The 26594-nt window shown below is 36.1% G+C and overlaps 3 protein-coding genes across 7 annotated transcripts; 2 read left to right on the top strand and 1 right to left on the bottom strand.

The window, feature by feature from the left end:
• The first annotated feature begins 566 nt into the window (after nucleotides 1–566).
• Nucleotides 567–7886, top strand: LOC103409402 (uncharacterized). 5 transcript variants are annotated; one of them, XR_011578511.1, is made up of 5 exons: nucleotides 567–964; nucleotides 3054–3470; nucleotides 3789–4891; nucleotides 5869–6003; nucleotides 6766–7886. XR_011578511.1 is itself a non-coding variant. In XM_029095348.2 (5 exons), the coding sequence occupies exons 2-4, from the start codon at nucleotides 3128–3130 to the stop codon at nucleotides 5414–5416; spliced, it is 1566 nt and encodes a 521-aa protein (XP_028951181.1). In that variant the 5' UTR covers nucleotides 567–964; nucleotides 3054–3127; the 3' UTR covers nucleotides 5417–5453; nucleotides 5869–6177. The 5 variants fall into 5 exon arrangements, 3 of the variants coding, with proteins under 3 accessions (XP_028951181.1, XP_070673913.1, XP_028951188.1); XR_011578510.1 differs by having other exon boundaries at nucleotides 5869–6011; XM_029095348.2 differs by lacking the exon at nucleotides 6766–7886 and adding an exon at nucleotides 5297–5453 and having other exon boundaries at nucleotides 5869–6177.
• A 361-nt stretch (nucleotides 7887–8247) lies between these two features.
• Nucleotides 8248–12505, bottom strand: LOC103409424 (uncharacterized). Its single transcript, XM_008348245.4, has 9 exons — nucleotides 12345–12505; nucleotides 12110–12235; nucleotides 11010–11055; nucleotides 10841–10892; nucleotides 9444–9539; nucleotides 9272–9325; nucleotides 9103–9168; nucleotides 8670–8748; nucleotides 8248–8596 (listed from the first exon to the last, which is right to left on the bottom strand). Exons 1-9 carry the CDS (start codon nucleotides 12402–12404, stop codon nucleotides 8519–8521), a joined length of 657 nt encoding a protein of 218 aa, XP_008346467.2. The 5' UTR covers nucleotides 12405–12505; the 3' UTR covers nucleotides 8248–8518.
• Nucleotides 12506–22787: 10282 nt separating this feature from the next.
• On the top strand, nucleotides 22788–25937 carry LOC103418500 (uncharacterized). Its single transcript, XM_070817811.1, has 2 exons — nucleotides 22788–22902; nucleotides 24966–25937. Exons 1-2 carry the CDS (start codon nucleotides 22873–22875, stop codon nucleotides 25755–25757), a joined length of 822 nt encoding a protein of 273 aa, XP_070673912.1. The 5' UTR covers nucleotides 22788–22872; the 3' UTR covers nucleotides 25758–25937.
• Nucleotides 25938–26594: the final 657 nt, after the last annotated feature.

Raw genomic sequence — 26594 nt, 5'->3', positions numbered from 1 at the left:
TGAGATTTTGATGAATTTTAATTTTTTTAATGAATCTAGGGTATTCAATCAAAATTTTAAGTGATTCTTTGAAATTCAAGGTGTATTCAATTTGAATTTTAAGATAGTTTATTAAAATCTTTAGTAATCCGGTGTATTCAATTAGGATTTTAAAGAAATTTATAATATTCCAAATGTATTTAATTAGAAATTTATTTTAAAGAGTGAACGGTTATAAAGTATCTTGACTCTTGAGGAGAACTCATCAATCTTAAGAAGCCAAACTTTTTTTACTGTTTAATTACTATTCTATTTTTCATTTTTTTTAATTGAAACTTATTCGGTAGCAGTGTCATAATAATGTATTTCAAATTTACCTTTAGCAGAATCAAATCTAAAACTTCTCACTCACAAGTGAAAAAGAAACTCACCATAAAACCACACACTACATGGGTTTTATTTATTATTTTATAATGTATAATTTTCATTCAAAATTCAAACTATCTTGAATTACTATTTTGTCCCTTCTTAATTGAGTTATCTTTCTCAAAGGTTTTTAATTAGGGAGGAGCATTTTGTGACATTTTGAATACTTCACTATTTTATCGAACAACTTAAAAATGAAAAAAAAAATTAGCATCAATGTTTAGCTGGAGTCTTGCAACTCGCGATGATAATGGTTGACCCGCTAAAAACCCGTTTGGTTTCGGGTAAACCTTTCGACGTTCAATTGAATTTGCTCGGTACAATTCAAACCCTTCCGACTCTTGCCGACTTCGATTTCTGTATGTAATTCCTGAATTGTTTTCGTCGGAGCTGGGCTTCTTCGAGTTGGGAGGACTCGCTGTAGACGGCGTCGAGGAGGCTCTCGTGAATTGGGATCGGAAGTTCCTATTTGGGAGTTGGAGGAGTCCAAGCTTGACTGCCTCTCTCTCTTGCTTTCTCTCTAGAAACCCCAACAGTTGACTCTAATCCCTCTCTCTCTGTAAGTCTTCCTCTCTCTCTCTCTCTCTCTCTCTCTCTCTCTCTCTCTAGTTATCTTATTCTTGCTATTCAATTTCAATTTCTTTATACTTTAGGGATTAGGAATTAGGGTTTCAGTTAATTTACTAAATAATAATTCAGGGATTGAATTAATGTGTAATTTCTGAGCTGTGGCTTTATGACTTGTAATAATGTAGTTGAAGATGTAGAAATAAAGAATAGCGGTGCTCAGAGGGTTTCTACATCTGGGTTGGGGCCTAATTGCTCGAATTTGCCCCATATATATCCCCCTTATTTAAACCCCCACATCATACAAGTTTCCTTCTTTTAAGTGGCAAACGGGTTCAATTTACCCGTAGAAACTGTAGACCCAGATGAGAGAACGAAAGAACCGGAAGAAATGGCTTAGTAATTTCAATTTTAAGCTTTTTAGTAGTTTTCAGACCCAACTAGGATTTTGGCATCAACTTCAGCTTCAGAAAAGCCTCACTTTGGAATACAATCTGCTCTTCATTCAAGGTTCTTATGATTCTACATTGCTGTTCTTTATGGTTTTGGTTTTTGGGGGTTTGAGGATTTAGATTTTGCGGTCTTCAGTTGGTTTTATTAACCTTCTTGCTTTATTCATTGATTAAGTGTGTTAAAATTATATAGGTGTCTTACTCAGTATTGTTTCACTCTTAGTAATCATAGGTGTCTGGATGGTGAATTCCTCTTTTACAATCGCTGCAAATATAATTAAACCATTGAATATATGCATACGTCAATTTCCTCTGACTAAGCAAGTAAGGTTCAACCATTTAAATCCACTACTGCCAGTTACAAGACCGTATGGCAACTAATTGACCAAGTTCTTTGGTTTGGGTAGAGCTAGAGAATAGGAATTGTGAGGTGTTAATTAAATGTTAGGAAGATTAACAGACGATTAGATAGGATTGGGGCAGTGGTAGTTATTTGAGTGATCTTAAGGTTTAACATAAAGGTAATAATTAAAATATCTCATCCTTCTTCTAGAGAAGCATTTTCTTGTCCAAAGTATATGATATGCCTTTTCATCTAACAAACCCAATTGTTCTCTTCTCTAAGCCTCTCGTGATCTCATCCTAGGTTTACATGATTACATCATCACTAAGTGCAATGATTTGGCGTTGCTGGTGAGGTAGTCAGCCAAACTCTATGATTGCCCATGAATCCAACATTTATTTTTCAAGATCCTTAGCAAAATTTTATCCTTATATCAGTATCTAATTTTTTATATCGCTGTAAATATTATATCCATGTTTTAGTTAATTGGAGATTATTGTTGGGTTTTTTCCAGCCCATGATAAGTTGTCCTACGTCTATAAGTAATTATAGTCTTAGAGGATTAAATTGTTTTCCCAATTGAAGTTGTTTTCCCAATTGGAGTTGTTTACCCAATTGGAGTTAGTTTCTCAATTGGAGTAGGATTCATAACTAGATTACAATTAGGATTAATAATCCTTATTGAAGAAGACCTTTATTATGTCTATATAAAGGGGCTATTGTACTAGTTTTGGGGAGGGAGCAAAACAATAATTTGTGTACCACTCAAGGGATTGGAGTGAGAGAATGTTGTAAGGGCAAAGTGTGTGCGAGAGAAAAGAAAAGAGATAGTGTATTTTTTGTTCTTGTTCTTTCAGGTTTTTCGTCAAGTCCTAGTTCTTGAGATTTGGCAAGATTATTGGTTGTACTCATTATTGATATAGTGAAAGATTGTTGTTGCTGTCCCGTGGACGTAGGCATATATTGCCGAACCACGTAAATTCTTGGTGTTATTTATCTTGGTTATTTGTTTTTCGATTTCCGGAGTTTGTTCTTGTTTTTCCCATTCTTAAACGCAATATTCTCAACAATTATTATATTTTTTTTAATGTGAAATTTCTATTCTGTTAATTGTTTTTGCAATTGTATGGGTTCACATCTGTGCTCTGGTGATTCTGGTAATATATGTCGTTGGAATTCTTATTCTCTCTTTAAGTAAAAGTTTGACTGCTATACATGATGTTCATAGTGATTTTCTGTTCTTTAACTTTTTGATGTATATTGATCATGCTATTGGTTTTATGCAGGACTTTGTTTTTGTGGAATCATTTAATTGGGATAAGCTGCTTGAGCTGAGCACATTTATAATTTTGGATATATAATGCTTCAATTGTTTCTATCAGAGCCCATCTGGAATGACAATGGAGATGAGAATTCTGCCAAGATTAGAGTATCTCTCTTGAGTCAATTGGAATCTACTATTTGGTTGTTCATGGCATCTGGAGGCCGTTCAGAGGCTCGACTGTGGCTTTGTAACACAATAGGCAGAATAAGTTCTCTCACTCGTCACAATCAGTGCGAGTTACTTTTGGACTTGCTGAGATCTAAACCCCTTAAGAAGGGCTTCGCATCTCAGCTTGTAGAAATGATATTTGAGAATAGTCCACATAAAGCAGGGTCTATCATATCCAAGCGAAGTTACACACTAAAGAAATTTTTTGAAGGCAAGTAAATTTTGTATTGCATACATTCAGTTCATGTTTGAGTTACTTTTCCCATCACAGAATGTGGTGCTCTCTTCTTTCAATAACCTTATTGTCTTGTATGTTTAACTTCCGGATATCATCATTCTCCGCCTAGTTTCTGTAGCTTAAGTGATTTGAATGTTCATACCCCTGTATGTGATTATTTGCTCCCTTATGATTGCATAAATTATTAGTGACTACCGTGCATGTTTATCCCTGTGGAAGATTGATAAATATATCGATGTTTTGTGGATGTTTTAGGAATTCTGACAATCACATACTTGTTCAAAAATGCAGGAAATCCAACACGAATATCTAAATGGTTTTCTAAAGCTGGTGGTGGATTGGGGCATGAACCAGGTGCTAAGGCGCTATCACAATTTTCTTTTGTTAATCGAGATACTTGTTGGGAGGAACTTGAGTGGAAGGGAAAACATGGGCAATCGCCAGCAGTGGTTGCTACAAAGCCCCATTACTTTCTTGATTTGGATGTCCAGGCAACTGTGGAGAATTTCCTTGAAAATGTCCCTGAATTTTGGTCCTCCAATGAGTTTTCTGAGTCACTTAAAGATGGTGAAATTCTGTTTGTTGACAGAAAATATTTTGTCGAATATTTTGTTGATCTGATGTATAAAGAGGATTCAAAAGATGTTTGGAAAGTTACAAGTGAGTTCCTGAAGGAGGAGTGTTTTTCTTCCTTATGCAAGCGCCTTCTTATTACTCTTGATGAGTCGGATTTATGTGATTTTCTTAAAATGCTTTTCAAGTATCTCAACCCTAGAATGGAGCAGAAGGATCTTATGGACTCATCTTATTTGTTTGAGGTTATACTTTCTAAGTGTGCGGATTTTAGAAGCTTTGATGAGATATTACTGTTAAATGCAGTTTTTAATCATGGACGCCAACTTTTACGACTTCTACGAGATGAAGAGGGCCACGAAGAACAAGCAAGAATTAAAGATATTGTTTCGAAGATCTGCACAATCCCAAGTGATGACAGTAGCTTGGGCCCAATAATCAAAGATTGCTTTAAAATGAAGAATATACAAGCATGCAAGTTGCTGGGGCTTCAGTCATGGGTTATTTATTACAGTTTATCAGAACAATGCCGGACTCATGATTCTTGGGAATCATTATTTTTGTGTAATGCAATAAGTTTCCGAACATCAGATAGATATTCATTTCTGGACAATCAAGGAGCCTATGAAGAAGGTGGTTCTGATTTGGATCGTAAAGCATCCAAAACAGTTAAGCACAAGAAAAAGCATAGCAGTAGAAGGAAAAGAAAAAAAAGGGACTTTGATCACAATGACAGCTATGACAATGAGGTGCTGGATTTGCAATCAAATGTTGGAAGTTGGTTTCTCTCAATTGATGAGTATTCTGCATCATGGAATATTGTAAGTTTGTCACAGACTCTACTTATGTCTATTATAATTTTGCCTCTCGATTGATGATTTTAATGTAGTCATGTCCATAGAGTTTGTGGAAATCTATTTCTGTAGTAAGCACTGGTAGTGTGGAGGCAAAGCTTAACGAGTCCCTGATACATATAATTATACTTGAAGGTGTGTCAAGGAAGTAGATTCATTGAACTGCATGGTGTGTTTTGGAGGATCTATACCTATTATCAGTTGATTAGTCAAATGGTCAAATTTCCTTGAATTCATATTAGAGATTAGTGATTTTTTTTCTTTTTGCTGATGATTCAGATTAGACCTTTTCATCATTTGGGATATCTTAGTCGGTAAAGTGTTGCACAAATATATTATTTGTTATATTAATTCATTTTACCTATGTTTTAGATGATGTGGACATCAGTTGAGAGGAGCCTAGGCAACTTTCACATTTTCAATAACCCAAACATTGCATGCTTGTCCAGTGTGACCTTGGCAATACTAGACGCCCAGAGAGAGAATAACTAGAGGGGCCACTGCCAAGTGTGCAGCATTTGGGCGTAAGGTATTTGTCAAATCTGAAAATGCTGGCTCATATCACAGCTGATGTCCGTATCATTTACAAAGTGGGTCCCATATTACTAGATGCTCATAACTTTGGCCTAATAGTCAAAGCGATGAAAGGTTAACATTCAAACAATCTCCGTATGTTGGGTCCGACAAAAAGTTGGGTGAAGTTTTTCCTGGTCTTTTTATTTAATTTATCCGTTTTTGGTTTTATTCATGGCTGATGGTTGTATTAGTTTGTGAGGCTTTGATTTCCTTTTTTTCCCCTTTCTAGTGCTTGTTTTGAATTAATTGTATCCTTGTGACCTAAAACTAAAAGATCCTTCCGATTTTCATATCTTTCCTAGCGGAGTTAGAAGATGGGGGGTTTATTATATGTTTGTGGCTATTCTAATAATTTTTCTATTTTGTAGGAGGATTTACCTGAATATGTTTCCAAGTATTGCTTATCTACATGGATGAAGTGGGTGCTTGAACAATGGGGTCAATAAGTTTCATTGGGTATATAGGATTATACATCTTATTCTCCAATGCCTGGACAACTATCAGTAAGTAGGTGGGGTTGAATTCATTGCATCTGTTTTAAGTTGTTTTCTTTAACCAACGCCCTTTCATTTCTTCTAGAACATGCTCCAGGTTATTTGTTGTTTTTTACCCTCTTATGCTTTGTTTATATACTTTAGTTTCTTTAATAATTAATTACAAATAATCTTGTGTTTCAAGTTTGTCTGTGATCATTTAATTTGATAATGTCAACCTTTAAACAGAGAATTAGAGTAAATCGAACGTCGGTTATTTAGACATGTTAAATGTGGATGGAAAACAGTATCTTCCACATAAGAAATAAAGAAGAGATGGTTTAGATGCTTGGCTTCCATATTTCAACCATATTTTCAAGCTACATTCCAGACAGAAAGAAGGCGCCCCTTCTCTCTTTTTTGATGAAGTAATCTTATGGGTCAAGGTTTTGAGGGGTCTGTTAAGAAAATGAAGATATCATGAAGAGCAAGAGGAAAGATATTGATTTTTCCTTTTGGCGTAATGCCAACATGTGATGGAACTGGTCTGGTAGGCTAGCTGGTTTACCAGTTTGGGGATTTGCGGGATTTGTTTCTTGCATGGTGATTGGGATGCATTTCTGACTTCCGACGTCTGAGTCTTTTTAATTAGGTTTCATTTATGAATTCAGTGTGAAGCTAAATTTAAATTTTCAAAACCGTTATAGTTACCCCTTAAGCATGCTTGAGGGCTTTGCATGCAAGAGGCTTGATGTGATTCCTTTCTTTGAGACGTAATTTGCATAATTTCAGGTAATATGAACATTGTCGATTCTTGAACTGTCACTTGATGGATATAAGAAAGAATTTACCATGAGGCATAGTATAGAAGGCCGTCCTACTTGGTGTGGCTATCAATGTTTGCCAATACTATGGTGCTCATTTTTGTGCAAGATTCTTATTGAAAGTGTGGCATCCACAAGGCTATTGACATTTGACGAGATTTTCTGGCATTGAAGTCCAATACATGAAAGTAAAAGTGTGACATCCATAAGGTTATTCACATTTGACAAGATTTGCTGGTTTTGAAGTCCAAGATATGAATACTACAGCAGGTTCATGTTTAGAGATGAAGTGTCGGTGGTTTACATCTAAATGCTTTTGTTGAAAGGTTGGGTTCTCTTTCACTGATGAGAATTTGTCAAATGACAAACTGGATTACCAGTTGGTATGCACATCGAGCAGCTGCCTTTTCGACTATGTGAATAGTTTCTGGTTGGGGTAGAACTATCCAAGGTATTTGATTGCTACTTTGGTACTTGTGTTTCCAAAAGAAATGTTGTAATATTTTCTGTATCTCATGCATCGCCCACCCGAGGACATGTATATGTTGGATGAAGGCTTGAATCATCTGACGTCGACCAAATGTCTGATTGAAGATAAGAAGACAATCCTTAGGGTTACAAATTCGAAATAAGTTTCTACAGGCTTGCGGCACAGAAGTTATGCTTGCTGAGATAGAAGCAAAACTGCCCAACTCTGAATGTACAGCACAGTGAGTTCCCATTCTTCTTACAGAAGAAAGGAGAAAGTTGGTAAGCCTCGTTCTTCAGATGGTAGAAAGGATGCAAAGTTTAAGCGAGCCTACTACGAGCGAGAGGTTTGATATTGATCGTGCTCAAATTAAATATTTAATCTTTCGATGACTGGAAGGACAGACTCGGTTCAGGTTTGCATGCTCGCTACTATCTGAAGTGCAACGTTTACCAGCTCTCTCTTTTCTCATTTTAGTAGAGATTATAGGACTCATATTATTGCAGTTTAGGAGATGGACGACCTGCGTTTCGTTTTCCTAGAAAGCATAACGTTTTACTTCAAGCTTGTAGAAACTTATTTTGAATGTGTTAAATGATGTGGGGCTCTTTATCTTGAAATTTATCATTTTCTTGATCGGATATATTTGGATGCATACAAGAGAGATTTTTCAATGTATCCAGAATACAAGTCAGTAAGCTCGGGGGGCCATGTCATTTTTTTAAGTGTTTTAGTTTCCCATGCTTGCGTTTACTGACTTTCATAATATGTAGAGCAGTTAATCCACAACTATCTTGGTTCCATTCGATTTGGTTTGGTTTGGTTTAACTGCTCTGCAGATGTTGGGGTTAGCCAAAGTAGATTTCTCACTCCGAGTTCCGTTCTCTTGGTCAGCAAGTGATTTAAACACTAAAAACACATTCATTTATTTTCTACCCTTGATATCAAATCGAATGAAGAGCAACCAGACCAAGAAAACAATTTTGTTCTCCGTACCGTAGTTTAAATTATATTAGACTATTACTCAAAAAAAAAAAGTACTATACGTAATTCGACACTCGTTATGGTAAGTACAATCAATTGATCAGGAAAAAAAAATTCAAAATTGATAGGAGCCCTCTAGTTGAACAAGAAACTAAGGAACAAAAATGAATATGGAAAGCTAATCTAGAGATTCCGGTACGTATAAGAGGGACTTCCCTAGCTCCCTTGCAAGTTACAATCCGGTCAGAACAGACACACAGAAACAACGTTAGGCCCAAAGCAGCGTCACCACGAAAAACAAAACGAGGGCTAGTCCAAAGCAAAATCCAACAATCGCCGCGAAAGCCTGGAGAATGAAATGAAATGAGATCGATAATTGTAACCAGAACGTACAAAGGAATTTCGAAAATTCATATTACCTTGCCCTGAGACTTGAAATGGAACTTGACCGTGAACCATGACAGTCCCTTGTCCACAAAAGGAGCAAGAGCAAGGGCCCTGCATAACAAGTTATCCTGGAATCAAATGTCCCTTGATGCACGGCTTATATACAAAGCACAAGCTCACACTCGGAACATTCATACATTCTTCGAAACAACAAAATTATCAAAGCACAAGGGTCATATGATTTGCTATATTCTCTCACAAAATCGAAACTGGAATTCACAGCCAAGGTTGACAAAAACTGATATCAACCTCTTAGGTGCCCGTGGCTGTGGTGACAGTTATCAAAATTACTTTTAAGTTGTTTTTAGGTCTTGGCAACTCAAAAATCATAAAACCATGACAATGTTCTGAAAAGATAAGGAAACTTAAGAAATGGATAACTGGAATTTGGATATAGCAACTCACCCTCCAGCTCGTACAAGCTTTGTAACCTGGCTTCCAGCCCACACCATGGCCATTACTTTAAGGAATCTGCAGATCAATATAATGTTAATGTGATCACTATGTTTGACGATTGTGCATAGCCGGGTGAAAAAAATTTCTGAAATTCTGTGATATTCATAAGAACAATTACCTCTTAACAGCTGCGAGGTAACCCATCCTCCCCGGTGCTGGAGCAACATAGAACCTAATGGAGAAAGGAAGCAGTTCAGAGTTACAATTATTATACTAAATTTACATGAGCAACTGCATAAGCAATACAGGAATAACAACAAAATTTTACAGTACTTTCTTACTCCACTTACCATACCAAGAGAAATGTCGTAAGATAGTAAGCAGTATTCAATAGCCCATATGACAAAAACCCAGAAATTCCGTATCTCCTCAATTTCTTCAAAATCCTGAGAAGTTGAACAAACAAGAACAAAAGCATCAGCATAAGCAAGGTGAAAAGAAAACGAAAATAGCAAGGCTAAGCTGATTGAAAGGTAGAAATTTGAACTTATTCATAAGCAGAAATTTGATTTAAATAAAAAAGAATACAATATACAAAAACAAAACACATATAATAACCAAATACTCCATTTGGATTCAAGCATCTATGAATTAATTAAAGGTATAGTTTGTCAAGTAAGACACTCATACAAAATTTTATATTTCTTGGGTCACCAACACGTATTTCAGAAACGATTGAGTTCCCAACAGAATGTTAACAACTTAATATCAACTTGAATCTCTTGGAAAATCTCATTCCAGGCCATGAGAAAAGTCTACTAAAAACCAATATCAACACCTTACACAAGACAGATCTATTGTGAACGCCCATTAAAGATTGTATAACCCTAGACCGCAGTGTAAACTTGTACATCACAGGGTATCATCCTCTTGACCGTCTAGTGGAAAGTTGCCTATATAGTGCACTAAATTATGTTAATTCACCTAGAACTTGGAATAAAAACGTTTGACACCATAAATAAATGACTTGAATGACAGAGAAGCAACAATTTTCATTCCTTCTGTCAAAGAAATTTTGACGACAAGCTACAAATCTTGATTCTTGTTAAAAGAATAAAACACAAGGGCTACTTATCTTAGGAAGATTTTTGTTTTCTTGTTTTCTTTTTTGGGGTGCCAAATTGCCAATGAACAGGCATACACTACAGAATGCAGGAGAGACTGTTCACCATCCCAAATCCTATCTCAAACTATTTTCCAACTTCGGACCTTGAAAGCCTCGTTCTTAAGGAATAAAATCATGAAAGAGGCATAACAAACTAAGTTACTAACATGTCATTAGCTAGCTCAAAACAGAAGTTACCTCCCCAAGGATCTAGCTTTAGTATCCCTTATTTGTTATGAGATTACGACCTTTGTCGAGATAACCAGCATAAAAAAACATTTCTGGGCCATCCAAGGGTGACTTCCTTAAAATTCACTCAACTACAGATCTTATATTATTTTGCAAGCAACCGCAAAGGTAACCGCCACTCATTGTCTAGTTGTATAACAGAGACATTATAACTTATATGACTACCTTTTGAAATTAGCTCTCATCTGTGACTAATCTCCTAACAGGTCCAATTATACATCGATTGTACTATGAATATGGAGTTCAAATACTGACTCACCCTCATCACATCACTAACAACAATCAGTAGCCTTTAGTATTAACCAAAAACATTGTAAGGCAAATAGAAAGTACTCGTTGGATGTGAAAGGTACTCCTTGTCCACTATCACTCTTTCCAACTGAACCTAAAAAACATTGAAATAAGTTCCTATTAACGGATACAAGGTCAAAATAAATAAAACCATCCCAATAAAAATTTAATACATTTTATACTCATCCATACAGTTTAGAATATTATATACCTTCAGATTCAGCAGAGAAGCTGTCAGCACCCGACAAACCACAATCCTGCTCACACACCAAAGACACAACAGAGACACATTCATATCAGAAAAGTTAAATTGAACCGAAACTGAACAAAAAAAGACTCATGCCCCTAAGTATACACTCTTTCGCATGTATTTTACATAGACCAACTAATACCAGAACTGTATGAAATATATAAAGGTCGTACCCAGTGCACAAGGCTCCCGCTTTACGCAGGGTCTGAGAGAGTTGAATGTCGGCTAGTCTTACCCCCATTTATGGAGAGGCTGCTCCCAAGTCTCGAACCCGAGACCTACCGCTCATGGGCGAAGGCACTTGCCATCGCACCAAGTGCGACCTCTGTAACTGTATGAAATATATAGCTCGTAATTATTTAGATTCATAGCACCCATATATATTTAATCAACAGTAAACTTAAGGGGATAACTTAGACATAAATAAAAGTGCCATTTTTCTGGGATTTCTGGGTGCTACATACTTGAGTTTCGCTTATATTACAACATTTTGTCTTTCAGTGCAGTATACGAAAGCATTAAGCGCACTGCACCTAGTAAGTAGTTTCACAACATCACTTATCCAAACTAAACAAATAAAAGAGCCATAAAAAGTAAAAAAAATAAAAAATCACATCTGATCATTTAGCTTGTAATATCAGTAATAAATGAATTCTTATAAATCAGTCAATTTACATCGGTAACAATGTGAATCGAAGGAGAATTGTTTGATTTTGCCACTCTTGAAAGCACAAGTAGGTCTTGCATTGGCTACTAAGTTCACGATTCTTTATAAGCTATGTTTTTCCTTAACCGTTCAATTTAATTAGCTCCGAAATAAAATAAATTTCTATGACATTCAAAACCTTCTTCCTCCCAAGTTCCATCCTACTTCCTCCGGTCCATATTTAACACATGAAAATGCAATAGACAGACACTAATACAGGGTCAATCCCAAATTTGATATTTTTCATCAAGAGGCAATATAAGCAGAGTCCGATTCGATTCGAAATTAAAGGGGAACAATTGACTTGACATAAGACATTGTTGTTGATGAAAGAAAAAACCCAAAATACACTGACATTGTTGTTGCCATTGGCTGACGAGAAATGTCGAAACCGGTTCTTCTGATTCAGAGAAATTTGGGTGAGCTTAGGCGATGAAATTGGAACCCAGGAATTTCTCAAGTACGCGAACTCATTGCAGCCCTAAAACACAAATCAAAAAAGATAAGAGTGCTGCATAACAGCGACGGTAATAAACTAAATAAAATGAATAATTAAGTAATTAATTAGTAAAAAAGCAGAGATTTGTTACCGTGTTATGCAATTGCAGAAGGGGAATGGAGAGAGTTGTGAGCGCCAAGGAAGGTGGCATGATGGAGAAAGAAAGAGAGAGATTGGAGGAGGAGACGCAGACAGCTTTTGAGAGCGCCAACCTAAAGAGGTGGTCGTATTCACGTAGTCATAAATTATTATAAATTTTTTTATTTAAAATTAAATATAAACAGTATTTAAAAAAATTGATCACACAATGCCCGATAAAAAAACGTGATTGGAGAATCTCTAGGATCCTCATTCATATTTCTCTACTTAAAGCGTGGGGATATTTTTTTTGTTTCAAATATTTGTCGACTTGCACTTACTTGTACAAAGCTTGTTACTTCCCTAATTTTAATTTTAGCCGATTAATCAAGAACTTTTATAAATAGCCAATTTTCCTCTGACGCTAGATTTTAAAAAATTATCTATTTTGATCACGCGGATAACACATTACAACTATATGGGGGAAAAAAAGAAAGGAAAACTAACGAAAAGTTCAAAAAAGACTTTAGTTTTAATGAAAAATGACAAATAAATGTGTAGTGAATAGTATTAAGGAAAGGTAAAAAGTGATTTTTCGTTAAAATGAATAGTATTTTGAGTGTTTCGTTAAAACTTAAAAAAAAGAATGGAAAAGTGGAGGGATGAAAATTTTAAAATTCAACACTAGGGAAGTTGGCTGTCTATAAAATTTTAAGGATAATTAGCTAAAGTTATTGAAAAATTGGCTAATAATAAAAGTTCAGAAGTAATCGGTTACAATTAAAGTGTAGAGGAATTGGCACCTCTATACAAATACCTCTTTTCTGTATTTGGATTTGTTTTGGTTTTTGCGAAATTAATTTATTATTTAAAAAAAAATTAATTTGTTAATTATATTATGACTGTACTTTGATCATATTATATATTATCAATTTACTCAATTAGACGGATGAACACATTGTCAGGTATTTCAATCCAAATGAAAGAAAAATATCATCCACACCAAAACTAATACCACGAAGTACTATCCTCAAGCAGAAAGTCAATAACACACCCCGACCTAAATCAGGACGTGCTGGCCATCACATGAGAGTGACGTAACCATGTGCACAGTGCGGAAACAAAATTGATATAAAGAAATACGAATAAATAAAAAAATCAAGTTACTAGCAGTCCTATCTAGGAGAAGGTGCTAGTGCGAGATTAAATGTGAAATACACAACCAGAGTATAAATAGCCTAAGTGCAGTCAAGCAGGACGAGTACTAATTATACAACACCCAAGGGTGATCCTACGTTTATGATGTTCTGTCAGAACCACCGTCAAAATCTCGTAAGCCACCAAAGCACTTCTACTTAAAACTTGGAGGGGCGTAAAACAGAAAGTGTGAGTGGGCAAAAACAAAGCTTTTCAAAATCATTTCATTTCTCAAAAGTTCTAACCCATCGTCGTAAAACCTGTATAATTTCCCAAAAAAATATAATATATGCTATATCAGAATTCATGCTCAGGATGAAAATCCATAGAAATATACCATGCTAAAGTATCTCAATGAAATGCCATAAGTAATCCAATTAAAATATATCCATATCAGCCAGATCCACCTAACGTGACCTGCATGACTGAATCTATAGCTCATAACCAATCTCAATCATATCAAATCCTGCACACGAGTCGGAACCACCTAAAGTGGTCTGTACGACATGACTAGGTGTAAAATAAATATGCTCTAGTGCTGCGATCACGTGAAGATTGTGCGAATAATCGCGGGTTACCTACGAGTCGGAACCACCTATAATGGTTTGTACAACAAGCATGTGCACCTATCTTGGATCCAAGGTGAACATATGGTGTGGGAGGTGAACATCACGTGAAGGACTATGCCCTAACTCTGGGCAGGAGCACTAACACCCGGGTGCAGGTTTATGAACTCTCAATACATCACATCATATCTCGCATAACTGAAGCAATCTCATATCTTTAATTTATGAATTTACCTGGCACTTACCTGTGTGTCTGCAGTACTAATCATACATATATGCAACTACTAATGCATAAATAAAATAGATAGATACTTTCATGACATTTCAAAACGTATAATCATTCAAATTCATTTCCTGGGAAAAATCTCAAGTATATAGGTATATATGGAAAATCAAAAGCCCACTCACTAGTATGTTGAAGGGTCGTAGCCCCCGAGCCTCGATTGATGACGCTTGTCCTCAGGATAGGTCTCACCTATATGTAAAATAACTGAATAAACGTTATTTAAAGCACATACACAAAACTAAGAAATAAATTCTCACACAATGCTCAAATGGGGTGTCTGAACGTACCACCATGACCTACTCAACACCACGAACATCCCCAAATTTTTAGAAAAAAAATTTCGAGCACTCACACGCCCTCAAGCGTCGGCCAAGGCACGGCCAAACGCGAGGCCAAGCGCAGGCACATGCCTGGCACGGGGGACATAATAGTTAACGTTATTAGGGAATATTCCATTAAAAACTAGAATATGCCGTTATATTTACCTGACGGCCTCAGAATATTCCGTCAATTTTGACAAAATATTCTCCTCCTCCTTCCTTAGATCGCCAGAGCCCGGCGCAAGTACCACTGTTATCGCTGGAAACTGGAAAATTATTCAAACCTTCATATCTCTTTCATTTCTTAACCAAAACTCATGAAAATTGTCTCAAAATGAAGCTCATGATGCAAGGAACAAAACCTTACCAACTTTGAGCCTCAATACTCACGGAAACTCTCCGGAGAAAGCACGATACTCCGGCCACTTCAGCAACTCCTAGAACTTGAGTCTCCCGACGTCCAAAACACTCAAAAATTACTCCCCGAGCTTCGTGAAGACGTCCTAAAGCTTCCTAGAACCTTAAAACTCCCTGAAAACTTCACGATCACGATCACACGAACAGTGCACTTAATCGGGGTTTCTGGTTCTTAGATTTTTGAAGGTTTCACATCCAACAAATGGCATGGATGAGCTCCTGGACTTGCAAGGAACACAAAGACCACTTCCCCATCTTCGATCTGTGATTGGAAGTGAAGGTTTGAAGGTTGTCCGTACGCTTGTACGGAAATGGCAGAAAATGCGAAAGGGAGGAAAGAGAGAGAGTCAATGGGTTACTTTGGGTGTGTGTGTGGGGTCCATTTTTGAGCATCCAATCACAACAAACAAAAATCTCTTTTCTAATTGGGTCTAAACACTTAGGAAAATTTTAATTGGTCCACAACCAAAACCTAAACCACACAACACCACAAACGTTCAAGGGTACTTTAGTCTTTTCACACCACCGATGAAATAATTCGGGACGGACTGTGACAGTCAATGATTACGTGGTTGCTCAAACCAAATTACAAAATTGTTACGAAATAAACTCAGATAAAACTAGCCAATCGATGGGCTACCTTATTCGTTGCACGCCCACTAAAACTCATCTTCCTTTGTGAAAATGTATGCAAAACCTGGTGAATATTTGCAATCACATTCCTATATTGTGAGGCATTCAACTCGCCCTCTCGTTGCAGTGTAGCGATAACCATAAAATCGATAGGAAACAAACAAACAGAAATGTTGTGAAAATAAAATAGGGAACTTTAACGAAAAGCACCCGGTACTGTTCACTTTAACGAAAAACCACATTTTTACACTAAAAAGTCAATCCTGGTACTATTCACTTTACCTTTTATTTTGTTCTTATCATTAAAACTCAAAGTTTTCAAGCCATTTTCATTAGTTTTCCTAATAAAATAAAATATTTGAGAGTGAGAGAGGTGGGCTCAGCTATTTATGAGATACGTTGTATGTTTTTTCTTTTATCATTGTGTCTTTATTTATTCTAATTATAAATAGGGTTTACTTGACCTCCAACTTCAAGTAATACGAGTCATTATATTTAAGTTTACACAATCATATTCTTAGAATAATTTTATTTGCAGCACTCGCTCTTAAGTGTGTACAACTTAATAAGTAGTTGCATCATGTTTTCATGATAATGTAAGAGTGATTGAGGAAGTTATCTCGCTCGAGACAGGCAAGGCATTTGCGAGTCTTTGGTAGGAATCCATATAAGGGTATGATTGAGTTGAGAATTTGTTTTTCTTTTCATTTAGGTGGTCGTTCTGTTTTTTTCTTGACAATGTCGTCCAAAATTGCAATTGTCCTCATCCTCGGCCAAAAAGCACTCATTCTTGCATTATCCTCCAAAGGTGATCACATAGTCTCTCAATGTTGATATGAAGAACCACTAGAGGAATGACGCTCAAAATTTGAATTTGAAGATTATGAAGATACCATAGTCAATACTACAAAAAGCACAACAATAATCCGAATAAGGACACAAGCGATCAAAAGAAGAAGGTACTAAAAATAAGATATCACATTTTCAAAAAGACAGAGACGACGATCAAAAAACTCATTGCAATTGACGAAAAAGTTTTATTTCATTTAGTCCATCACATTTTTGTCATTATAAACTTATTTATGAAGCTCTCTATAAATGTCTCTGTTGTGTTTGTAATAAAGAATGACGTCACTAGTTAAAAAATAAAATGAAACTATGATTGGTTGAAATTCACGTTGAAATACAAAAGGTAAGAAAATTCTATTCATGATACTCAAAAAATGTTAAATTTTATCTTGATGCATTTGATCTGAAAAACAAACAATACAAGAGCTAGGCTTGGTAAATATAAATGTGAAAAATAATATATAACTTTGTATGTTGTGCATAAGTCGCGGTAATTAAAAAAAAAAACAGAAGCCTTCGTATGTGTATAAACGCCCGCATGACAACTATATAGCCCCACAAAAACCCTCCATGTGAAATCTCTATGCGCCTCTCTTTAGTAGGGATGGGCAAAATACCCATGGATATGGGTAACCGCGGTTACCCGGCCATTTAAAGTTGACGGTTATGGTTATGGGTAATCATTTAGACAAATAAACGGTTATGGGTATAACCGTTTATCCATGAAATTTAAATGGACGATTATGGGTATTATCCGCGGTTATAACGGGTATCCATCGGTTATGGGTAATATTCATGGTTATAACGGGTATCCATTTACCCATTTAATTTAATATATGTAAAATTTAAAAAAAAATTAAAAACTCTCATAGAATAAGTTACAACTCCGTCACTCTCTCTCTCCGCCTCTCGACTTCGTCGCTTTCTATCCATTTACCCATTTTTTGTTCTTTGGTTATCTGAATGTAAAAATACAACTAGGAGATAATATATAACATAGTTTTTGCCATCCTATTTAGAAATCAGACTAAACGTGGATACTGGACCTGCTTTCCTCCACTTTTGAGGAGAACTATCATTGTTACAGTTTGGTCTGTAGCTGAGAAGTTCTCATTCGAAGGACTCGGTATTGCAAGAGTTATACTGGACCTGCTTCCTGAACTTCCATAATTTATTGGTTGTTATACAGAATAAAAAAAAATTGATTGGTTGCTATACAGAAAAATATCGTTCGTAAACTATTATTTCAATTATTGGAATTATATGAGGACTTAAATAATTAAAATAGGGAAATGTATGCTAAAATGTACTTATAACGGTGTTTAATTGTCAGAAAATGAAAATTATGACAAATTTTTCTTTTGTAATTTTCAAATTGTTAAAAAAAAATAATGTGTAAATTGGTAAAAAAATGATAAATTGGCGAAAAAATGGGTAAACGGGTAAATGGTTTTGGGTAAATGGGTACACGGTTATGGGTATGGATAACCGTTTATAAACGGTTATGGTTATGGGTATAACCATTTATGTAATTACCCAACGGGTAAACGGTTATACGGGTATGAATATAAACGGTTATGGGTAAATAATCGCAGTTACCTGCCCGCCATAACCGTTGCCCATCCCTACTCTTTAGTCGCACTGAAATCTTGACCGATTTACTGAGAGGATGCTATTACTTAAAAAAAAAAAGGAACTTTAACGAAAAGCTCCCCGTATTGTTCACTTTAACGAAAAATCACATTTTTACACTAAAAAGTCAATCCTGGTAATATTCACTTTACACTTTATTTTGTCCTTATCGTTAAAACTCAAAGTTTTCAAACCATTTTCATTAGTTTTCTTTAAAAAAAAATCTGATAATTCAATTTCAAATTACGTAAAAATGAAGAATGGGTGATCTTAGGCATTTGATTAACTAGGCATGAATTCAAACATTACTTGAGTTACCTTTACTTTTCCTACATATCAACAGTAAGGCCCAGAAACCAAATAGCTGTTGGTTATTTTAATTATTTTAATAATATTTTATTTTAAAGATTCAAAATTTATTATTATTTTATTTTATTTATTTTTAATATTTAAGAGTTGTGTTTTATTTGAAGAGTCATATTCCTTTTTAAAAGGGTATGAGGAGTTCTTTAAATATGAAACCTCAGACAAAAAATAATATACGCTAAACTTTTCTGTCTCCCTCAATTCTCACATCTCTCTATTTACATTTCTACTTCATAATTCTTGGACAATTGATCACTACTTGGCAATCCCGTCTGTTGTTGGCGTGCATATTGGATCAGACATCTTATGAGGCTTTGGGTTGTATCTTGGAGTTGTAGGCACTGCCATAACCTGCACGTAGGGAGGCGTCTACGGCTTTAAGGCAGCGACATCGTGCCTCTCTTTGGTTCACATGCCAGATTTTCTTGTTCATTTTTCCCAATTTAAATTTCATAAGTTGGATAGTGATTATATATTTGATTTGATATATTTGATCATATAAATAATTGGTATTTCTATGCAATATATTTCACAATAGCTTCCGCCGTAAGCTTCCACGGCCGATTCTAATCCTCCATCCCGTTCGTAGTGCCTCCACAGATGCCACCTCCAACCTCGAAATTGCTCAACAACCAAAAAACCCTGTTTTCTTTTGTTTTGCATCCTAAAACCTTATTTTCTTTTGTTTTGCATCCTATTTTCTGCAGTAAGACCTTAATATTTTTTAGTTTCCTCTAATATCCTACGTAGAAGGCCGTGAAAAAAATTGTATGTCTTACTTGAAGACTCTCGAAAATTGATAATAATTTAAATACAACGCAAGTCATTGTCTCATCTTTTATAGACATTTGATGAGGAATAAAAATTTAATTAACATTTAATATTTAATTTCAATGTCGAACGTTAAATGTGTGACTGTTTTGTTTGGTAAATCGTACACAAATGTTATGCTTTTGCCACTTCGAATTGGAAATGGGTATTTTATGAAATATTACTTCATGAAATATCCATTTATTCAAAGCAATCTTGTTTTTTATTCATTCAATTGCACGAAGAATTAACAGACAAATTAGACATATTGTTAAAAATTATTAGTACTTCAAAAATCTTTTCAGTGAATTTTTCTTTTTAATTATAAAAAGTTTAGAGTGCGAAATGAAATTTCCGAGGTGCTAATAACAATTCCTAAAAAAATATATTTCTAAACTAAGAGTATGGAAAGTGGAAGACCAAAAATGTATCAGATAGTATTATTAATTTGTTTTACAAAATTGCAACAAGTTATGTGACGACCCGTCCCAATTGTCATTATAATTTTCTCCTCGAGTATGTGAGATGACGATTATGTCCTCGGTGGCTTAGTGACGTGGATGTACATATGCAGTTTTAAATAATCTTCCTCACTATCGTAATTAAATTGTACTCGACGTCACGAGCGCGTCAATGCGAGTTAGGGTCGAATCGGATTCCTAATGAAAATGTTATAACGATTAACTAACGAGTTAGGATAGACATATATTGTTGGGTTGACTATATTTTATTCACCAATCAATTAGTTCTTGTCATGTCTAGCCCAATCAAATTTTAGGTTGAATTGTTATTTTCCTTGGGCTAATTGGACCCTAAAACTCTCTTTCTTTCTCTTTCTCACGGCAGCCCAATCAGGGCCTTACTTCTTTTCTTTCTGGCCAATTTGTGACCACACACACGTATCCCTCACCCTTTCCTTCTTTCTCAATTCTTCTTCTAGTTTGTACAACCTTGAGACCACCACACTCAAACCATACTAAAACATCACGGATCGAGTCCTTGGACACTAGCATCATCCTCCTCACAACCTCACGAACTCATTCACACCTTTTGTTCATTGAACGGTTGTCGGAAACATAAGAACCCAGAAGCTTCAACATAGTGGGTTTTTAGGACGTCGTGATCGTGGGCGATTTACACGATTTTAAGGCTCGGGATAGACTCTAAACAACTCCCTTAACATCTTGGAGTGAAATTGGAGTGGTTCAGACATCGGAACACACGGGTTCGTGAAGTTGTAGAGTTGGCCGGAGGTATCGAAGGAAATTTCGATCATTTTCCATTGGTTTTAGGACCTCCAATAGGTATGGATGTGTACTACTCTTCAAGACCTTCAAATCCATATAAATTTCATGGATTTTGGTTGAGAATTGAAGAAGATATTGAACTTTGAAATTTTTCCAGAAACCGACGAACCAGACGGCAGACTCCGGCAAGTCACCGGAGAAGAAGGAACATATTTCGTTAACTTTAACGAAATATTGTAACGGTGTCAGGTAATTTTAACAGGATATTCTACTAATTTGACAGAATATTCCTTAACGCCGTTAGGGGTTCCGTCAGTGTGCCTGCGAGTGTGGCTGTGCCTTGGCCAACGCGTGGAGGCTCGTCTGACATCCAAATTTTTTTCTAAAAATATGGGGGTGTTCGTGTTGTCGAGTATATCATCTTGGTATATTCAAACGCCCCATTTGAGCAACATATGAGAAGTTATTCCTAGGGTTTGTGCATGTGCTTTAAAATTAACGTAAAATTAGTTATTTCGCATATAGGTGAAACGTACCCCGATGATGAGCATGGACAAGCGAGATTGGGGGGCTACGATCCTGCTACTTATCAGTGAGTGGGCATTTGCTTTCTATATATATATCGTGGTTTCCAGAACATTTTTTAAATGATTTATGCTTTAAATGCCATGTCGAAAATGAGTTGCATTTTAAGTATTGCATTATTATAAATCATGAATCATATCATTTGATGCTGCAGAGGCTCAGGTAAGCTTCAGGTGAGTATATTGTTATGGTATTGGTTGCATGACACATTGTTATGCATAAATGCATTTAGAGCTCATCATTGATGCACCCTGGTGTTAGTGTTTCCGCTCGAGGCCAGGGCACAATCCTTCACGTGATGTTCACCTCCCACACCACACGCTCACCTTGGATCCAAGTTTGGTGCCAGCCCTGTCTTACATACCATAATAGGTGGTTTCGACTTGTAGGTGACTCTCGATTATTCGCACAGCCTTGATGTGATCGTAGCACTTGAGCGTACATATTTACACCCAAACATAGGTGGTTCCAACTCGTGTGCCAGCATATATTGATGAGCTATAGATCTAGTCGTACAGGTCACATTAGGTGACTCTGACTGACATATTATTTTATATTGATTTCACCTGGCTTACATCTTTTAGTGCGAAAACGTTATGGCATGGCATACTCCAGTTTTTACTGGGCTTGTGCATTGGTATTCGTATGTATATACGTAGTATTATTTTCTGGAACTATACGAGTTTTACAGTGAGGGGTTATTATGTTCAGAAAAGATAAATGTGTTTTCAAACGTTTTGTTTTTGCCCACTCACCCTTCTGTTTTGCGCCCTTCAGTTGTACATCTTGGTGGCTCACAAGGACTTCTCAGTGGTTCTGACGATCTACTAAATATTGTAGGGATCTTCTCCTTGTTTGTACAATTAATACTTAGTTAGTTCGACTGCACTTTCGTTTACCTATGCTCTGATATGTGTGTATCTTATACTTGATCACTTTCACGCACTTACATATTATCTCTAGTTTAAGTAAGTTTAGTTTTGGTTTTTACATAGTTGCATTTTCTTATTATTATCATCACTTCTGTTGCGTACTTGGCTACGTCACCTTCACGTGACGGCCAACATGTCTCGACTTCGGTCAGGGTGTATCAAGTTATATGAGTTATCCAAACAACATAATTAGACATTCTGTCATTTAAATTCCATCAAATATATAAGCTTTTATGAAAATTTAAATTTCATTAGTTTAGAATTTCTAGTAATTTATAATTTGTTCGTTTAAACAATAAATATTATTGGGTCGTTTAAGTGCATTTAAAAAAAAAATTTGGATTACAAAAGCACTTAAATGTGCTTCATGGAAGAATCATTAGCTGTGTTTTTTTTTAGGAAGCATTTTAAATATCATATTAGGATTCACTTACATTTTTATTAAAAATTGGTTACAAAAACATTACCACAAATAAATAATGCTTTAAGGAATTATAAAAACACTTTTAAAGGAGCCAATTAAGAATTCCATTTTCTTCACAAACAGTCTCAACTCCCAAGAATATCATTGGGCCCCTTATATTAACAGCCCAATTTAGAAAAGCCGAGCTCCAGACGGGAGGGTTTTGTTACGAAAAGCGAGTTGCTGGCGCGCGAACCAAAATATTCGATCCGGTCCGGCGAAACAAACAAACAAACAGATGAATCGGAAAGGGAAAGTTCAGATGAAGGTTTAGTTACTTTCTTGCTTATTCTGATTCTATGTGGGTTTTCTTTTCTCGTGCAACATCCATGAATATTTTCTGTTGTTGAAAGTTGAAGAATTTAAAGTGATGCTGTAAACGCATAGGATTCTCGCCCCTCGAATTTCTCTCCCTTTCTCCTCTCCTCTCGCACATTATTTTTTGTCTTCTTGTTTCTATAACAAAAATCAATATAAGATGTTAATGTAGCTTAACCGTAATCGTTCAAGGAGGAGGGGAAAGAAGAGGGAGAGAGATTAGGAAAGAAGAAAATTCGCTCTGCATAGATGTGGTGTGGATAAGTTCCATAACCACAAAGCAAAAAGTTTGACCAACAAATTTCAACCACAACTTGGTGTTAGTTGTGAGATTGTTTAATGTAATTTCAGTAACCTACTGAAATACTAGCTGTTATAGCACTGAACTTGTACTTTAGGGATGATGGAATTATTAAAGTTATTCAATTTGATGTTATTGAGCTGATGTTATGCATGCAAAGTTCCGATTCTTGAAAAAAAAGTTACGGAGTGGGAACCACAAGAAAGTGCGTCAAAATGTCTGTCCCCCTCATCCTGAACCATATATATTGTAGGTCTTCTTCCGCATTATATTTCAAACGATCCAACAGTTTTCTACCGACAATTAGACAAATCAAATCAGAAACCATATGACCGTTTGGATTAAATGGTAGACATTTTAGTGTTTCTTTGCCCAAAGGAAAAACTCTCAGGGATTAATATAATTGCTTCTTTAGATTGAGAAAGATTACAGTCAGTTCTCTTCTTGTTTTCTTATGATGAGTACCTCATTGCTTGTTATTTCTTGACTACTCCTCCAATATTTTGCACTGTGCTTCTTCTGCCTCTTGTCTCGTACTCTGTGTGTGTGTCATGCGTGCGGGCGTGCGTGCGTTATTGAGGAGTTAAGTTAAAGAAAATTATATAGGCTCACTATGGTATACCCAGTTTAAGATAGTTTGCAGGTGTTATATTAGTTTTAACTATTTTTTTTTCTTACGCATGCAAATTTCTTGCGTTCAGTAAATAATTCTTAGGGTACGTTATATATCAAAAGAGGTAGCATGCCAGGATAATCCCAACAGAATAATAAGTCAAATCCATCCTGTGAGATGAACATATCATCAAGATTCATCAAAAAATATTTTGGCTTCATCAGGGATTGTACTTTCTGATGATACTGTGGATGATGATACGAGGGACATGTAGTATGAGTTGGAGGCAAGCTTCCTCGATAAATGAACACATACGTGAATGCAGTCAAAGAGTGTGTCACTTGTGGCATCTAATCTATGATGGATGAGACCGGAGGTGGCATCTTGGTGGAGGATAAGCCAAGAGGTGATCGAGATTCTTAGGGTCCTTCCTGGAGTTGAAGAGAAGATGAGCATACTTGTTATCTTCCAAATTTTATGCAAGAATAACATAGCGTTATTCATGGCCTTTAATGATCCTCATGCTCAGATTGATTGGCTTAAGAAATTTATGGAGCGAATGCCTCTAGTCGTTCGTCTCCCTTTCTCTGTACCTGTTGAATCTAGTAAAGCATCACTTGTGTTTCTTAAGAGTTGTATTAATTACGATGTTAATTCTTAGGCGTTTTTGTTGTCAAACTCACATTGATGATGCAGTCGGCTGTGTTATGACTCATGAGTCTGTTTTCTGATTCGCTTTTCTAAGAAAAACCAAAGAAAAACTGTACCGTGTTCCATCTCTTGAGAGTGCCTTATAAGTTATAAATTATTAATATTCTTACAGCTATGGCATCCATTGGAAATGATTGTGTCATGGTTAATACTGTGATGATACTGATGGTGAATTTTCGCTTTAGCCTTTAGACTCGACTCGTATGTAGTCTTGTTTGGTATATCTGAAGTTGGTGACTTCACCGGCATGATGGGTAACTGCTAAGGTGGCTAGTATGCTGTTGCCTACACTTAGAATAGTCTCTTGATTATGCATTTGTATGGAAGCTAATAGTCTCTTGATTATGCATTTGTATGGAAGCTAATGTTTTGTTTGTTTAAATTTCAGAAAGATATGCCTAGAACAAGTGAAGCTACTTTATCCAATCCCAGGGCTCCATATGATGAGGATGTGGCTAAGGTTTTACAGGCCATCAAGCAAATGGCTGTCCCTGCGCTTGAGGGCACATCCGGAGTAGATCGGAGGCTGAAATTTTTGAAGGTTTTCATTAGTCTGTCGCCCCCGCAGTATGCAGGAAATCCTGATGAACCGTTAGAAGGGGCGGAGTGGCTTGCAAGGATAAAGCAATGTTTTGATGTAAGTGATGTCCCCGATGACCTAAAAGTGGGGTTTGCCACATACTGTCTTACTGGAGCGGCTCACCACTGGTGGGAATTTGTTAAAAGGATGCGTGATGTTAAATCCATCACTTGGGCAGAATTTGAGGAGCTGTTTTTGAATATATATTTTCCTCAAACTATAAGCGCTGCTAAACGCGAAGAATTTCTAGGGTTGAGCCAAGGAAACATGACCGTTGCTCAGTATGCATCTAAGTTCCTTGAGCTAGCATGGTATGCACGAACTAATCTTGTGAGGTCAGATGAATTTGCAGCATCAGAGTTTCTAAGTGGACTGAGACCTTCCATAAGACCAAGGGTAGCTCTATTCAATACTTATGATGGCATGGTTGCAGCGGCGTTGAGAGTGGAACAATCTTTGGAGGACAGCGAGGAAGAGTCGTTTGAGGAAGCTTCTGGTGTAGGAGAAAAAAGGCCAAGAAAGCAGTACATTTGCCACCACTGCGGCGAGCCTGGTCATATTCGGCCTAATTGCCCGGAATTAAACTCGCGTGGTTTTTGAAAGGTTTATCAAAATCTCATCCTAATGATGGAAGGGAAAAATGGTTTCAATTCCAAGTTAATAGTGTGGGGATAATAGTTTGTAAGACTTTCAATATGCCTGGCTTTTGTTTTGGTATGTATCTGTCTGTGTGACTTTTGTTCCCTTGGACCTTCGTGAATAGAGAATCTATTTTGTAGAGGTTATAAGTGTCACTTGCCAGGTGCTAATCAATGAAATCCCAATTATATATATAGGGGTTAAGATTCAGGACACATGCTTTTGACACTTATTTTGTAGGCCGCATTTTGGAATCAAAAGAAAAGGGTACTAAATGTAAAATTTCACATTTTCAAGAAGGCCACAATCAATAAACTCATTGTAATGGACAAAAAGTTTTATTTCATTTTTATTTTGACGAAGTTTTATTTCATGAGTCTATCATATTTTTGGCATTATAAACTTATTCACGTTGAAATACAAAAGGTAGAAAATGATATCATGATATTTGAAAAATGTTAAAATTTATCATGATTGTTGAGGCATCTTAGCTCTGTGAACCTGGCTGTTGTTGAAGCCCGAATGGAAGCAAGTTGTCAAAGAATTTGAAACTAGACTTGATAAATACAAATATGAAATAAAAAATTTAACCTTGTATGTCTCTTATAACGCATCTTGATTAAAAAAAACCTCTCACGCGTATGAGTACGTGCATGAAGGTTATATATATTGTTACAACCCGTATTTTTCACTGAATAAATCTCTCTTTCCACCTCACTCTCCTCTCTCTCCCTACCAATATTTTTCACTGAAATATTGACTGAGTAATTTACTAAAAGGAGCGACTGTACATAAAAA

Source organism: Malus domestica, chromosome 02 (genome assembly GCF_042453785.1).
Source record: "Malus domestica chromosome 02, GDT2T_hap1".
Classification (NCBI taxonomy): domain Eukaryota; kingdom Viridiplantae; phylum Streptophyta; class Magnoliopsida; order Rosales; family Rosaceae; genus Malus; species Malus domestica.
The sequence above is the reverse complement of the archived record's forward strand: the minus strand, read 5'-3'. Positions and strand labels throughout refer to the sequence as shown.

Bases quoted from the DNA above. Each gene is read 5' to 3' on its own strand.
- LOC103409402 (XM_029095348.2), top strand. From the start codon at position 3,128: ATGCTTCAATTGTTTCTATCAGAGCCCATCTGGAATGACAATGGAGAT. The intron at 3,471-3,788 runs GCAAGTAAATTT...TCAAAAATGCAG, and splicing joins ACTAAAGAAATTTTTTGAAG to GAAATCCAACACGAATATCT. The intron at 4,892-5,296 runs GTAAGTTTGTCA...CCTATGTTTTAG, and splicing joins ATTCTGCATCATGGAATATT to ATGATGTGGACATCAGTTGA.
- LOC103409424 (XM_008348245.4), bottom strand. From the start codon at position 12,404: ATGCCACCTTCCTTGGCGCTCACAACTCTCTCCATTCCCCTTCTGCAA. The intron at 9,540-10,840 runs GTACTTTCTATT...TCAACTTCTCAG, and splicing joins GTACCTTTCACATCCAACGA to GATTTTGAAGAAATTGAGGA. The intron at 9,169-9,271 runs GTAATTGTTCTT...ATTGATCTGCAG, and splicing joins TACCTCGCAGCTGTTAAGAG to ATTCCTTAAAGTAATGGCCA.
- LOC103418500 (XM_070817811.1), top strand. From the start codon at position 22,873: ATGAATCGGAAAGGGAAAGTTCAGATGAAG. The intron at 22,903-24,965 runs GTTTAGTTACTT...TTTAAATTTCAG, and splicing joins AAGGGAAAGTTCAGATGAAG to AAAGATATGCCTAGAACAAG.